General features: G+C 44.5%; 1 protein-coding gene across 3 annotated transcripts in view; it reads left to right on the top strand.

The window, feature by feature from the left end:
- The window catches only part of RGL1 (ral guanine nucleotide dissociation stimulator like 1), a 149943-nt gene that overhangs the window by 70159 nt on the left and 64088 nt on the right, over positions 1–15696 (top strand). For all 3 annotated transcript variants that reach the window (XM_014575423.4, XM_089780597.1, XM_006126912.5), the window contains one exon: positions 10953–11161. In XM_014575423.4, the coding sequence (XP_014430909.1) occupies positions 10953–11161 (209 nt within the window). The remainder of the gene's footprint in view (positions 1–10952; positions 11162–15696) is intronic.

Below are 15696 nucleotides of genomic sequence, written 5' to 3'. Positions count from 1 at the left end.
TCCCAAGGTTTGGTGGGCAGTATCTTGCCCGCCCCTGCTACAGATTGGTGAGTGGTGATGTGGATGTCTTGAAGCTCTATCATGGGACTTCTAAAACTAGATTAGATACAACACGGAAAACATATCGTGGGAAACTAAGCTGCCGTAATAGGCGTATGGTTAGATTAGCTAACTGGTATTTGTCTGTAGCTTCTATAATTCTGCCTATAAGGATCTTCCTAATACACACAGAAAACATGGTTCTGGAAAACCAAAAGGGAATAAGGATAATTGGTGTTTTCAGATCTGCTCTTCAGACTAAGCTGTATAACTGGTTCAAGTCAAATAGAAAGATTGCTAGTAATGGACATTAGTTGGACTTGCATATAAATTGCACCAGATTAGCAGTTAGCCATTTAAGCAACCTTTTTGCTTAGTTAGCCACATGATATATTGTATAGCTATGCCTCTGCAGCACATACGTATCTAAGTGTATTGTGAAAAAGCACTATGACGGTGGGGGCGAAGGCCAATATTTTATATTAAAAGTATATGGTTTTGACAGTTAATTTTTTTGTTCTTTTGGGCTAGTGGGATTTGTGCTATTGCCTCTTTATAGGCCTTTTTACTGTATCCCCATTTCCTGACCTGCCTTCTCATCCTGTCAGGAAGGGTTATGATGGCATTCTGTAATCAGTCTTTTGTGTCACTAGAAGTTTTTAAGTCTCGGCTTGACAAAGCCCTGGCTGGGTTGATTTAATTGGGATTGGTCCTGCCTTGGGCAAGGGGCTGGACTTGATGACCTCCTGAGGTCTCTTCCAGTTCTATGATTCTATGTAGCAGTAGCAGACTCTGAAGCTCAGTAGGAACTCGGGGCTCTTTTGTTGAGATCGCTCACATGCTAACATCCAGTGCAAAGATCTAGACTAGTTATTGCTGCATCATACTGGCTCCTACAAACATATCAAGGGGGCAAAGAGGTTCTGGGAATTAGAGACGGTTTTGGAAGGAAATCCTAAGAGCAGCCAAGTTTGGGAAGGAAATCCCCCAGGAAAGAGGCAATTAGCATAATGCCCAGAGCTGCTCATGACACAATCTGCTATTTAACTATGGGTGGGAGAGTTGGTGTTGCTCCACCTGGTCAAGGTAAAAGAGGGCTTTTCCCTTACCCTGATACAGAGGCAGAAGCGTGAGGCAGAGGGGGCAGGCAGGAGCCAGTACACGCAGGAAGCTGTGTTTCAAACCAGCTCCCCCTGTGGGCCAGCTCCCATGGAACCACCTTTCCCCCCACGCTGCTGCCTCTTATGTAGTCCTGCGTGTACTACATACCTGTAACCTTCAGAGGGCAAGCAACTCAATATGCAGTTTATGAAGCATATTTAGTATGAAGAACACTGTAAATGTTAGTTTCTTGTTATTAATTATCTTTAAAGCAATTCTTTATAATAAAATTGACCACAGTGAGGTGTACGGTTTACCTTGAACACTGTTAGAGTTATAGTTGCGTGGGAGGTGCCTTTTCTGACACTCTTTGCTAATTCAGTTGTATTATTATTTCATTACACTTGTCTTGGGTTTAATCTCTTTTCATGACAGTTTACAAAGCTGTATTTATCCTTGTAGTTTCCTTTTCATGTTTCTCTGAGCAATGTATGAATTTATGAATCTGTCTATGAAGATTTCCTTTGTTCTCCCAAGATGAGTGGCAGGTCTGCTTGTACTTCTGACTGTTGTGCTTGTGATAATTTAAAGAAAATGGTGGAACGATTTATTCTTAACATCTCTACAGATGGAAGTAGTTATGCAGAAATGTGTTGGCTATTCTGTCAAGTTAAAGGTCATGGGTAAAATTTTTAAAAGCATCTGAATCCCATTTCCAGAAGTGCTGTAGGTACTTAATACACTAAATCTCAACTCAAGTCAGTGACACTTAGGTTCTTATGTAAGGCTGTTGTAAATAGGTCTTAAGGGTTAATCATATAGGATGTTAAGAGGCGGGTAACAGGGTAGTCGTGTAATCGATACAATTTATATAGACTACACGATTAGTCAATAAGGGAAGGTGCTCAGAAGGAGCTACCCCCGCTGCAGCTCTGCAGTTTAACTGTAGAAAAAGCTGGGTACGCAGGCAGCCCGGCACTTAGTACATTTAAACTGCAGAGCTGTAGCGGGAATAGCTCCTGGTCCTGGCATGAACTGGGGGACTGACCCGGGCTCGCTCAGTCCCCACTTGCGCCGGGTCCAGCAGCAGCCCCTGTTCGTGGGGGTCCCAGCAGGGAGTTGGGACCCCCTCACAAACAGGGGCTCACCACAGCAGCTCCTGTCTGCAGGGGGGGGGGGGAGTCCCAACTCCCTGTTGGGCCTCCCTGCAGATGAGACTGCTCTCCCAGCAGCCCCTGCCTGGCTCTCAGCGCAGGGGGTGGGGCAGTGGGCACTGCGGGGATGGTGCTGTGGGAACCAACTTTTAAGCCAATTCCCCCCAGCACCGGCTTCTGCTCCTCTCACCCCGCTGCCTCTGATATAGAGGCAGCGGGTGAGGGGAGAATGCAAGTAGTCAACTCGACTACTCTTACATCCCTAGTCCCTACTACTAAGATACACCATTAACAGAGTGACACCTACACACCACCCCTTTGTAATGCCATAGCTTGATGGGTAACGTTCTTGCCTTTGGCTCACAGGTTTGTGGATTTAAGTCCTGTGCCATGACTTGGGCACATAATGAGTGCTTAAACTAGTGGACTGGGATAGCCTAGTGCTGTTTCCTTTCTGTGTGTCTTTGTGGAAATTAAAAGCTTCTCTGGCATTTTCTTTAAAGAGCAGGAGATAACCTCAGACTCCTGGCCACTACCCTCAATGGCGGTGGGAGGGCTGGGAAAGGCTGTAATATGAAAGACTGCATGTTCTGTTATTGAATTCATAATGGCTGTCACATTTTCCTTTACTTTCCTGCTGTGCCAGTAGGGACATTCTGAGTATAGTTCTGTATTTATTTATTTATTTGCTTGTTTATTTATTGAGTTCAGAAAGTGTAAGTTGAGTTCTATGCTAAAAGAGGAACTGGCGCACTCATTGCCCTAAGGCTGGGGTTGGGGAACCTTTTTATGTTCGGGGGCTGCTGACCACACACAAGTGAGAAGCAAAACAAAAAACAACAACCCAAACCCTCACTGCTTCACCGCAGCAGCTCCTGTCTGTGGGGGTTCCAGTTCCCCGCTGGGCCCCCCCTACGGACGGGGGCTGCTGGGAGAGCAGCCTCGCCTGGCTCCCCACATTGCTGCCTCCAACGGGGGATGAGGAGTGGGGCTGGATCCAGGAGAGCCAGGGGCCACATCCTGAGGTCCTTCCCCTTGCCCTAAAGAGTTTACAGTCTATGGCCCCAATCCTGCAATGCGATGGGTCTTTGCATCTACGTAGAGCTCAGATAAGTCAGTGTGGCTCCATCTGATGGTAGTTACAGCTGAGGCCTTGAACCTGCAAGTTACTATGAAACCAAATGCTGTTCTGTGATCAGGGTTTGTCTAGTCTGCATTTCTCTCTTGAAAGAGGAATGCAACTGAAGCACATCAAAAATTCAAATGAAGCATGGATTTACAAATCTCGTGCCTCATTTGCATAATCGTGTCCAAGTGCTTTTTCAAAAAAGGGTTTTTTAGGAAAAAAACCCTGCAGTGTAGACAGGGTTCTTTCAAAAAACCAAACCCTTTTTCGAAAGAAGCCGTACTTCTGAGAAAATGAGGTGTACGGGTTCTTTTGAAAAAGGTGGAGGCTTTTTCGAAAGAACACTGTCTAGACTGTGGGTTTTTTCAAAAAACCGTTTTTCGAAAAAGTGCTAGGATGCGATTATGCAAATGAAGCATGAGATTTGCAAATCTGCACTTCATTTGAATTTTCGATCCGCTTCGTTTGCATTCCTCTTTCGAGACAGGAATGCAGGCTAGACCTAGCCTGATTGTACTACTCTTTTTGAAGTCCCTGTGAGTTGAGGGAGTTCAGAATCTCACAGGATCTTAATCCAAGGGACTTTCAATCCACATGGAGCACCATTGGTGTGGGGGGGGAGTTGTACATATGGATGAAGTTGCATGCTATACACCGCTAAGTGTGCAATATTAAAATGGGATTGGCCCTTCAGAGTAGAGGTGGTTGAAAGAGATGGTTAGAAACATGTCAGTTTAATAGCTACCTATTCTGATGAACAATGGGTATGCATATACCTCAGTTTATTCTTACACAATTTCATCAGGTGTTGATTCATTCTCCTTTCCTAATCGGAAGCTGTTTGCTCATTAAGCAGCTCACAGAATATCTGTGCTGGCATTCTTTTGATTGGAGGAAGTCACTGTGAAATTGAGATAGTTGGCCTGGTTTTCACAGTTGTTGCAGTCCGGTGAATCCCAGCAAAGTCAATGCAAGCTAGAGGTGTTCAGCATCTTTGAAAGCCAAATCATTAGACATCCATGTTGAAGGAAATGTTGGTGGTAAACTTTTCAGAACCAAGCTTTTGGAAATGGCATGTGACCTCCAGTGACTTTAATGGGTGTTATGTGTCAGCAATCGCTGTGTAGCACTCTGAAAACTTGTCCAAGAGGTTTAAAGGCTCCTTTTAAAAAGCAGTAGATTCTCCTAGGCAAATAGCTGGTCCAAAGCAAACATGAAAACTCCTCTTGCTTTTGGGTTCCTACTCATGTCAGTAAAGAGAAGGTCTCTGATTAAATCCAGATTGAGGAGTTTCCTGTTAGCGTGCTAGATCAGCCCACAAGGTCTTATTCTGTAAATCTGTGTTATTCAACTCTTGTCTGCCAAGTCTTTTTTCCTTTTAAACTTCAAGGCAGAGTTGCTGAAATAATGCAAATAAAAATGGTTCCTAAAAGTCGCTTAAAATGATTTCTAGCAGCTTGCTGTTTTGCTGACAAACTCAATTTTGGGTTGTCAGCGGTTTTTTGTTAGCATTCTCGCAGTATGATGCCTTGAGCAAGTTACAATTAAAGTGTATTTTTGTGTGCATTTCAATCTTAGAGCCAAATTCTCCCCTTCATCTGCATGCTGACGTGAATGGGAGTTTTGCATGTGGAACAAGAGTAGACTATGGCCCTAAATTAATGCCTCAGAAAAAAATGTAATTAAATACAGTGAAGCACATTTTCCCTTTAACGAATTGAAGGGACCTGTGTTATATAATAATTAGGTGATTTGAAAATCAAAACTTTAACAGTGAAGTGTCAGAAATGAAGTTCAACTTTTTACATGCAAATTTATTGGTTTAGTATAGTCACAAAATTTAAGCATTGCTTAGAAAAAAGCTTTTTACTTACAACAATAATATTAGTAATAACATTGGCTGTGTCTACACTAGGCCACTTATTTCGGAAAATCAGCCGCTTTTCCGGAATAAGCTGTGAGCTGTCTATACTGGCCGCTTGAATTTCCGGAAAAGCAACGACGCTCTACTGCACAAAATCAGCCGCTATTCCGGAAAAACTATTCTGCTCTCGCTCGGGCATAAGTCCTTATTCCGGAACACTGTTCCAGAAAAGGGCCAATGTAGACAGCCCAGTAGTCTTTTCCCGAAAAAAGCCCCGATCGCGAAAATGGCGATCGGGGCTCTTTTCCGGAAAAGCGCGTCTACATTGGCCACAGACGCTTTTCCGGAAAAAGGGCTTTTCTGGAAAAGCAGCCTGCCAATGTAGACGCTCCTTTTCCGGAAAAACTGAAAACAGAATAGTATTCCGTTTTAAGCAGTTCTGGAAATTCATGCCAGTGTAGACACAGCCAACGTGTTTCTTTATGCCTTTTCTGGTGGGGTTGTCGAGTGCCATGACAAATTATATATTTTTTAACAGAAAAGATTAACAAGTGGCAATTCTAAGATTTTTGTAATAAAAATAAATAAATATAAAATAAAGTGGTGTAGCTCCATTTACTTCAGTGGGATTGCTTTGGCATACCTGAGATCAGGTTCTGACCCTATACCTTCTATCCGTGGGGCAGGTACTCCATGACAGTGAGTTCACGGTAAGGTTCTAATCTGTTTATAATGTTAACGTTACTTTATGTGATGTAAAGATGTGGTTATTAAAGCCCTTGGCCCTCTAGTTACCTGCTGTATCCTTTCTCATCCTTGGTTGCTCTTTTATTGCCCCAGTCCTGTATGCTGCTCCCAGTAGGTAGAAATCAGTGGGATTTCTACAGTGGTATGGTGATCCAGCCACAAGCAACATGCAAGATTTTGGCCTCAGATTACGACCTCCTTAGGTCAAAGATTGTGCTTTCTTTGCAGTTTAAAAAGCGTAGCGCATTGTGGGATGCTACTGGAAATAAATGACGATAATAAATAATTTCCCACGGACTTTAGGTTTGCACAAGCTATTGCCCATTGCTGTTTGGTTCCCTGCCTGCATCATCTGTATAAGAACAGCTAATGATATTTTAATGCAGTGAGGAAGGCATTATTATATAGTGCTTACACTAAAACAAAAGAGATGTCCTCATTTACAAGTTAGATGCTGGTGCTTTAAAAATTTCAGATAACAATCCTTTTCTCAAATTGAAGGAAAGATTTCATTTAAGTGATTCATATTAAAAAAAAAAGTGTAATATAAATATAAAAATGATTTGCAGTTAGGAATTAAAAGTCATTTAAAGGGAAATTTAGCTAACAAAAGGATTTGCAGTTATCTTTTAAGCCTGCGTTCACCTATTACTGAATGATACAAATCCACAGTTTTTCCCGAAGTTGATTTCTTACCACTTTTTGAGATTGTTCATCATTAGTAAGTTTTCAAACTGGCTGGACTGTTTTAAGTTACTGAAGTAAAATATATCTAAAATGTTTTGTTAATCTCCGGTCTAAAACATGACCGTGACCAAACCTATATCAAAAATAGAACTAAAGACTAAGAAAGATTGCTAGTTAGATCCCTTATTATAAATGGAAAAGAATGCACAGCAGAAGTTCTCCTCCCATGCCAGGGAAGTCTGGGAGATATTGTACCACCCTGAGATACAAAAGCTGCCACAGTTCCTACTGAGTCAGTAGCCCTATGTCTCCCCCAAGCGAGGGGTTAATGACACAGTCTATCCATTATGGACTAGCCTTAGCCATGCAATGAACCGTTGGCAGAGTTGGAACTAGGACATAAAGCCCTAACTCCCGCTTTCCAGTCCTCACCCCCAGAAAACAGTCTTCCTTCTTTACCAGTTATGCTACCAAGAAAGAAGGAAGGAGTTTCTTCTTGAAGTGAATGAAGTTCCACTGATATCTATCGCTATGTAACCAATACTTGTACAAAGTTGTGTCCGCAGTCAAGAGCCCTGTAAAAATGATCTGACTGGGAAGCAGTCGAGAAGAGAACTCAAGTATTAGGCTAACTCAGGAGCCTTATAGGAGGAAGATCACCACACCAGGGTCGCAGATAAAGGTCTGATTCAGCATACCATTAAAATAAAAGGGAGTTGGACTAGTCTCCAAATCATGACTTGGTTACCCAAGTAGTCCTGGTAAAGCCAACAGGACTGCTTGTGTGAGCCAGGCCTTGTCTACACATACAATTGTATTGATTTAACTAAAGGTGTGTTTTAAAGTTAGATTTAGTTAAATCAGTGGAACTTTGCCTGTGGACACTTTTAAATCAGAAACTATCATTTTGTTTGGTGTTTGTACTTCATCTAGGACAGTGGAGTCCTAGTCCTTTAACTGGGGCTTCTAGGCACTACTATATTACTACCGGAGAGAGGGAGGCTGAGCATGGGCAAAAGAGATGGAGCTGGAGTTTCCGTTTCGGTGGAACATCTGGTGTAAGCTTACATCTGAAAGCTCACCGGAAAATGGATTGTTCAGTGTTGTAATGCTAGAATGCAAAGGAAATGGCTTGAAATCCTCCAATTCTATCTTGAGCCCATAGGAAAAATTAATGATAGATAAGACTAATTAGATCATTTAGACCACCCTGGGTCAGTGCAGGGCTATTCCCTACAGCATATTCATTAGTGTTCTATGCAGTGTAATTTTAAATTAGAATTAAAATGTCTTAACAATGGGGCTTCCACCACTTCCTATGGGAGGTCATGTTGCAGTCTAATAGACCACCTGGTCAAGAAAAGTTTCTAGATAGCTTAAGTCTCCCTTTGCATGATTCATTCATTCATTCATTCATTCATTATTAATCAATACATGCATTTTCCTGCCCTAAATTGTATGCATCTTGCACTTCTGTAAAAGTAACTTTATCTTCAAAAGAACTATTTTCATTTCTGCAAACTGTATTTCAATTGTTAATGTACACAAATCAGATCATGTTGCTTTCAGGGAGTTAACACACTTTTTTTTTTTTCACCTGGGATTGCAGACTCTCCCAGACAAGTATGAACCATCTGCTTTTTCTTTTTATTCATGGAAAGCTTATTGGTATTAGCAGTAGATATGCTGAATGGCCTAAACACAGTAGGGATTTGATAGTGTAAACGTGTAAATGGTTACAGGTAACTCCTTCTCCACCCCCTCCCCAATGCTGCTGTCTGTATATCAGAGTGGGGAGAAGGTGGGTACATGTTTACCAAAATAAACATGTTTTTTACATCCCTAGTGCACACACTATTCATTACAAGATAACCGAGGAGAAGCGTTTCAGTATGCATTCCCCAAGCTGAATCTACAGTACAGGCAGTTCCCCGGTTACGTACAAGATAGGGACTGTAGGTTTGTTCTTAAGTTGAATCTGTATGTAAGTCGGAACTGGCATCCAGATTCAGCCGCTGCTGAAACTGACCAGCGGCTGACTACAGGAAGCCCGAGGCAGAGTTGCTCTGCCTCGGGCTTCCTGGAATCAGCCGCTGATCAGTTTCAACAGGCTGAATCTGGATGCCAGTTCTTACATACAGATTCAACTTAAGAACCCCAGGCGTCCCCAAGTCAGCTGCTGCTGAAACTGATCAGCGGCTGATTCCAGGAAGCCCTGGGCAGAGCAACTCTGCCTCGGGCTTCCTGTAGTCCGTGCTGGTCAGTTTCAGCAGCGGCTGACTTGGGGACGCCTGGGGCAGAGCAGCTTGGGTGCTGCTGGGTTGGTCCAGTAGCGCCGCTCCTTGGCGCTACTGGACCAACCCAGCAGCACCCAAGCTGCTCTGCCCCAGGCGTCCTGATTCAGCCGCTGCTGAAACTGACCAGCAGTGGCTGAATCAGGACGCCTGGGGCAGAGCAGCTGGGGTGCTGCCGGCTTGGTCCAGTAGTGCCCAGAGCGGCGCTACGGGACCAACCGGCAGCGCCCCAGCTGCTGTACCACAGGCGTCCGGAGCAAAGCCGCGGAGCACGGGGGCAGCGGGATAGCCCAGACGCACTGCAGCTGTCCTGCTGCCCGCATGCTCCACGGCTTTGCTCCCCGTCTCCCTGGTCTGCTGGAGGGGAGCAAAGCCGTCTCCCTGGTCTGCTGGAGGGGAGCAGACGCGGCGCGTCTGGGCTGTCCGCTGCCCGCGTGCTCCGCGGCTTTGCTCCCCGTCTCCCTGGTCTGCTGGAGGGGAGCAAAGCCGTCTCCCTGGTCTGCTGGAGGGGAGCAGACGCGGCGCGTCTGGGCTGTCCGCTGCCCGCGTGCTCCGTGGCTTTGCTCCGCTTTGCTCCCTGTCTCCCTGGTCTGTTGGTCTCCAGCAGACCAGGGAGACTGGGAGCAAAGCCGCGGAACACGCCGGCAGCAGGACAGCCGCGGCGCGTCTGGGCTGTCTGCTGCCCGCGTGCTCCCCGGCTTTGCTCCCCGTCTCCCTGGTCTGGGGAGACGTGGAGCAAAGCCCCAGAGCACGCGGGCAGCGGACAGCCCAGACGCACTGCGGCTGTCCCGCTGCCGGCGTCCTCAGAGGCTTTGCTACCCGTCTCCCTGGTCTGCTGGTCTCCAGCAGACCAGGGAGACGGGCAGCTAACCCAGTTCGTAACTGCAGATCCGACATAAGTCGGATCCGCGTAACTCGGGGACTGCCTGTACTTAAAGTAACATTGGCACTTCTTTAAAAAAGAAAAAACTGTACACTCTTCCTGAAATCTCTCTTGCCCAATCTCTGCCGTTTTATCCCAATAGTTCTGAATAAAATTGGGCAATTTAAAAGCAAAAGGGGCAACTTCTCTTCAAATCGATGGAGTCACTTTTATATTTTATTTATTAGCGTGTGTGTTTGTAGTTTCATCTATATAGCATTTTTATCTCTATATGAACTATTCACAAGAATAATTTTCCATTACTGAAATATAATGTGGTAATGACAGCCCTCTAAGGCTGGATCGAAAAGCCACTGGAACTCTTTCCATTGACTTCAGCAAACTTTAGATTAGGCTCTAAACCATGGATAAAATCATTGTACAAAAATTTAGACATGATGAGAAATATTGTGCCTAATTGAAACTAAGAAATGGTGACAGAATGTAATGATACATTTGGAGTTTGACCAGGACGCTAGCATTAACACCTTCCTCTTGTGAAAAGTATTATGGAATATTGAATGACCATAAGTGTTCAGGACATCACTCAGTTTTACGTGTCATCTAAAATTGTCACCTTCAGCAGCATAATTTCCACCCTATTCCCTGCAAACACCCAGTTGTGTGTATTGGTTTTAATACTGATTTAGAAATACTGAATCGCCAGTATTATTTCCTCTCACACTTAGCTGTTCCTTATAGGTCTGTTGTCCAAATAGTCATCTGGTTTATATACTAAGATCTAATGGCATCGTTATAACATCTGGTGATTTGACTTCTGTCAGCTACTGAAACATTAGGTGAAGAATGTCAAAGAAGGATAAACAATTCTAAAGTGTCGCATCTATAAACCCATCTTCTAGAGTTTAATAGCCATCAAAAATGACAGAAAGGAGTTGAAGATATGTTGTCATTTATTCCTTACCCCAAAACATAATTTAACTTGTTGTTTGTTATGGTGATTTTTCTCATTTGGGGTATTTGGAGTCTCCCATGCTTTTGATCCTTTATTTCATAGGTTGAAGGGGACCAATTGCCTCCAGGACATACGGTCAGCCAGTACGAAACATGTAAGATCAGAACTATAAAAGCTGGCACTTTGGAGAAACTTGTGGAGAACCTGCTGACAGCTTTTGGGAACAATGACTTTACCTACGTCAGCATTTTTCTGTCAACGTACAGGGGTTTTGCCTCTACTAAAGAAGTACTGGAACGTCTCCTCGACAGGTATGTGAATAGACAGCTGTAGAGAAAATAATGATGTGGGAAACTATCATGTCTTGTACATGACACGGGACATTGCAAGGAGTTACCTCGCATCTATTGAAGGAGATGTATTTGAAAGGCTACATGATATTTAGATGTGTCGGCATTGGTGCTGATTCCTAGAGGCTTGAAAATTCCAGTATTTCAGCTTCCCTAATGGGTGATCTTCTCACAGCCCAGTACTTTATAACACATGGCTGTCAACAGAGAAAGCTGGCTATTTTGAGCTGCTAAAGAACCAAATTTTGACCACTCTTAAGGGAAAGTGGTATAACTAGGACCCTACCAAATTCACACCCGTGGAAAAAAAAACACAGAATGGACAAATCTGGCCTGCCTCCATGAAATCTGGTCTTTTTGGTGCTTTTAGCCTATATCATGGGGGTCCTGACCCAAAAGGGATTTGCGGGGGAGGGTTGCAAGTTTATTTTAGGGGGGTTGCAGTATGCCACTCTTATTTCTGTGCTGTCTTCGGAGCTCGGCAGCCAGAGAGCAGTGGTTGTTGGCCGAGCGCTCAGTTCTGGACGCAGCCCCCAGACAGCCGCAACACGGAAGTAGGAGCGTTCGTGCCTTAGCATGCCACCCTCACTTCTCCACTGATGACTTCAGAGCTGGGTCCATGACGTTTCAGATTTATGGAATGTATTATTTTTTAAAATCCTATGATTGGGACTATAACAGGGCTCTAGATATAACTGATCCCAAATAACTGAACAAATAGATTGCAAAATGAGCGTTGTAACCAGATTCAAGATATTTTTCAACTAGTTATCTAAGGTGTTTGCACACGAATGCAAAAAGCCTGGGAAACAAACAGGAAGAATTAGAAGCCTTGGTACAGTCAAAGAACTATGATTTGATTGGAATAACAGATGACTTGGGATGACTCACATAATTGGAGCGCTGTCATGAAAGGGTATAAACTGTTCAGGAAGAACAATGCAGGACAATGTAATCTCTATCACTATTCAGGAAGAACAGGCAGAGGAGAAAATGAGGAGGAGTTGCACTGTATGCAAGAGAGCAGTAAGATTGCTCAGAGGTCCCGTATGTAGAGGGCAAAAAGTCTTTGGGTTAAGGTTAGAGGGAGGAGCAACAGGGGTGATGTTGTGGTCGGTGTCTACTATAGACTACCAGATCAGGTGGATGAGATAGATGAGGATTTCTTCAGACCACTAAGAGAAGCTTCCAGATTGCAGGCCCTGGTTCTCATGGGGGACTTTAATCGCCCTGAAATCTGTTGGGAGACCAGTACAGCAGGACACAGACAATCCAAGAAGTTTTTGGCGAATGTTAGGAATAACTTCCTGATACAAGTGCTGAAGGAACTGACCAGGGGCCATGCACAGCTTGACCTGCTGCTCACAAACAGGGAGGAAGTAGGAGGGAAAGTAGATATGGGTGGCAACCTGGGAAGCAGTGATCATGAGATGGTCGATTCAGGATCCTGACCAAAGGAAGAAAGGAGAATAGCAAAACACACACCCGGGACTTCAGAAAAGCAGACTTTGGCTGTGTTTATACTGCTTCCTTTTTGCACAAAAGCTTATGCAAATGAAGCATGGATTAGCATATTGCCATGCTTCATTTGCATAATTAATTAGGGGCTGCTTTTGCGCGAAAAGGAGCTGTGTAGATGGCTCCTTTTTGCACAAAAAACCCCTCTTGTGCAAGAGCCGGTCTTCCTGAAAAAATGAGGAAGAACGGCTCTTGCACAAGAGGGGGCTTTTGCATAAAAAGGAGTCGTCTACACCGCTCCTTTTTGTGTAAATGCCTCTGCGTAAAAACGGCCCCTAATTAATTATGCAAATGAAGCACAGCAATATGCACTTCATTTGCATAAGCTTTTGTGCAAGAAGGAAGACGTAGCCTTTGACTCCCTCAGAGAACTGATGGGCAGAATCCCTGGGATGCTAACATGAAGGGGAAAGGAGTCCAGGAGAACTGGCAGTATTTTAAAAGAAGCGTTATTGAAGGCACAGGAAGAAACCATCCCAAGGCACAGTAAGAAAAGCAAATATGGTAGGCGACCAGATTGGCTTACTGGGGACATCCTTGGTGAGCTTAAACCCCAAAAGAAAGCTTACAAGAAGTGGAAACTTGAAAAGATGACTAGGGAGGAGTATAAATATATTGCTTGAGAATGCAGGGGAGTTATCAGGAAGGTGAAAGCACAATTGGAATTGCAGCTGGCAAGGGATGTGAAGGGTAAGAAGAAAGGTTTTTACAGGCATGCTAGCAATAAGAGGGTGATCAGAGAGGGTGTGGGGCCTTTACTGGATGAGGGAGGAAACCTAGGGCCAGATGATGTGGGAAAAGCTGAAGTACTCAATGTGGTTTTTTTGCCTCTGTCTTCACAGACAAGGTCAGCTCCCAGACTACTGCAATAGGCAACACAATATGGGAAGGAGGTGGGCAGCCCTCAGTGGAGAAAGAACAGGTTAAGAACTATTTAGAAAAGCAGCACATACATGAATTCATGGATCCGAATTTAATGTAGTGCCCATCTTTAAAAAAGGGGATGAAGGACAATACAGGGAACTATAAACAAGTCAGCCGTACCTCAGTCCCTGGAAAAATCATGGAGGGGATCCTCAAGGAATCCATTTAGAAGCACTTGGAAGAGGGGAAAGTGATCAGGAATAGTCAACGTGGATTCACGAAGGGCAAGTCGTGCCTGACTAATCTGATTAGCTTCTATGATGAGGTAACTGGCTCTGTGGATATGGAAAAGTCAGTGGATTTGACATACCTTGACTTTAGTGAGGCTTTTGATACGGTCTCCCACAATATTCTTGCCAGCAAGTTAAGGAAGTATGGATTGGATAAATGGAGTATAAGATGGATAGAAACCTGGCTAGATTGTTGGGCCCAACAGGTAGTGATCAATGGCTCGATGTCTGGTTGGCGGTTGGTTTCGAGGGGAGTGTCCCAAGGATCGGTTCTGGGACCAGTTTTGTTTAACATCTTTATTAATGGCCTGGATAAGGGGAAAGATTGCACCCTCAGCAAGATGGTAGATGACACTGAGCTAGGGGGAGAGGTAGATACATTGGAGGGCAGGGATAAAATCCAGAAGGACCTAGACAAACTGGAGAATTGGGCCAAAAGAAATCTGATGTGGTTCAACAAGGAAAAGTGCAGAGTCCTGCACTTGGGACGGAAGAATCCCAAGTATTGTTACAGGCTGGGGAAAAAATGTCTAAGTAGCAGTTCAGCAGAAAAGGACCTGGAGGTTACAGGGGATGAGAAGCTGGAGATGAGTCAACAGTGTGCCCTTGTAGCCAAGAAAACTAATGGCATATTAAGGTGCATTAGGAGGAGCACTGCCAGCAGATCTAGAGATGTTTTTATTCCCCTTTATTCAGCACTGGTGAGGTCACATCTGGAGTATTGTGCCCAGTTCTGGGCCCCCCCTATGGAAAGGATGTGGATGCATTGGAGAGGGTCCAGCGGAGGGCAACCAAAATGATTAGAAGGCTGGAGCATATGACCTACGAGGAGAGGCTGAGGGATTTGGGTTTATTTAGTCTACAGAAGAGAAGAGTGAGGGGGGATTTGATAGCAGCCTTCAGCTTCCTGAAGGGAGGTTCCAAAGAGGATGGAGAGAGGCTGTTCTCAGCAGTGATGGATGGCAGAACAAGGAGCAATGGCCTCAAGTTACAGTGGGGGAGTTCTAGGTTGGATATTAGGAAAAACTATTTCCCTAGGAGGGTGGTGAAGCACTGGGATGGGTTACCTAGGGAGATGGTGGAATCTCCATCCCTGGAGGTTTTTAAGTCTCGGCTTGACAAAGCCCTGAATGGGATAATTTAGTTGGGGTTGGTCCTGCTTTGGGCAGGGGGCTGGACTCGATGACTCCTGAGGTCTCTTCCAGCCCTAGGATTCTATGACTCTATGGTTAGTACTCCCACACCTAGTTTCCTATATGTATGCTGAACAGAAGGGGGCCCTGGCATGTCAGGACATGGAGTGTACAAGCATGAGCACAGAAGCCTATTCCATAGCTCACTACACTACTCCGGAAAACTGATCCTTATCTCCTGTCCTGGAAGGACAGCAGATTGGCCTCTTTGATTTTTGAGGAAAGCCATGAGAGAGGCACTTTTTTTTCTGAGAGTTCTGTGGTTTCAGAAAACAAAATCTAAGGTAGAAAACCATTTAACCTCAAAAGAATCCAGGTTTAGGTGGAGTTAGAAAGGGTGATTGGTCCATACACAACAGACATCAGCTATCAGTCTGTAATATCCCATGCTCTTTATTTGGCTTGTAAGTTAGGAATGGCTTTTTTGTTAGGAGTACACTAAGCTGCTTACATCACCACCGTGTAATCATTTTGGGGTCTTAGCTGGGATGAAAGGAACTTAATTTCTTATAGATACTGTTGTCATGGAGGTACGCTCAGGGCAGGAGGATGGGGGACATGCAGTGCGACAATACCTGTAAGAAATTTAAGTGGAGTGGGGGGGCTAATGGCAGGGAGGTTGTGGGGGGGC

The sequence above is a fragment of the Pelodiscus sinensis genome, chromosome 9 (genome assembly GCF_052426305.1).
Source record: "Pelodiscus sinensis isolate ZL-2025 chromosome 9, ASM5242630v1, whole genome shotgun sequence".
In the NCBI taxonomy this organism is placed as follows: Eukaryota; Metazoa; Chordata; order Testudines; family Trionychidae; genus Pelodiscus; species Pelodiscus sinensis.
The sequence above is the reverse complement of the archived record's forward strand: the minus strand, read 5'-3'. Positions and strand labels throughout refer to the sequence as shown.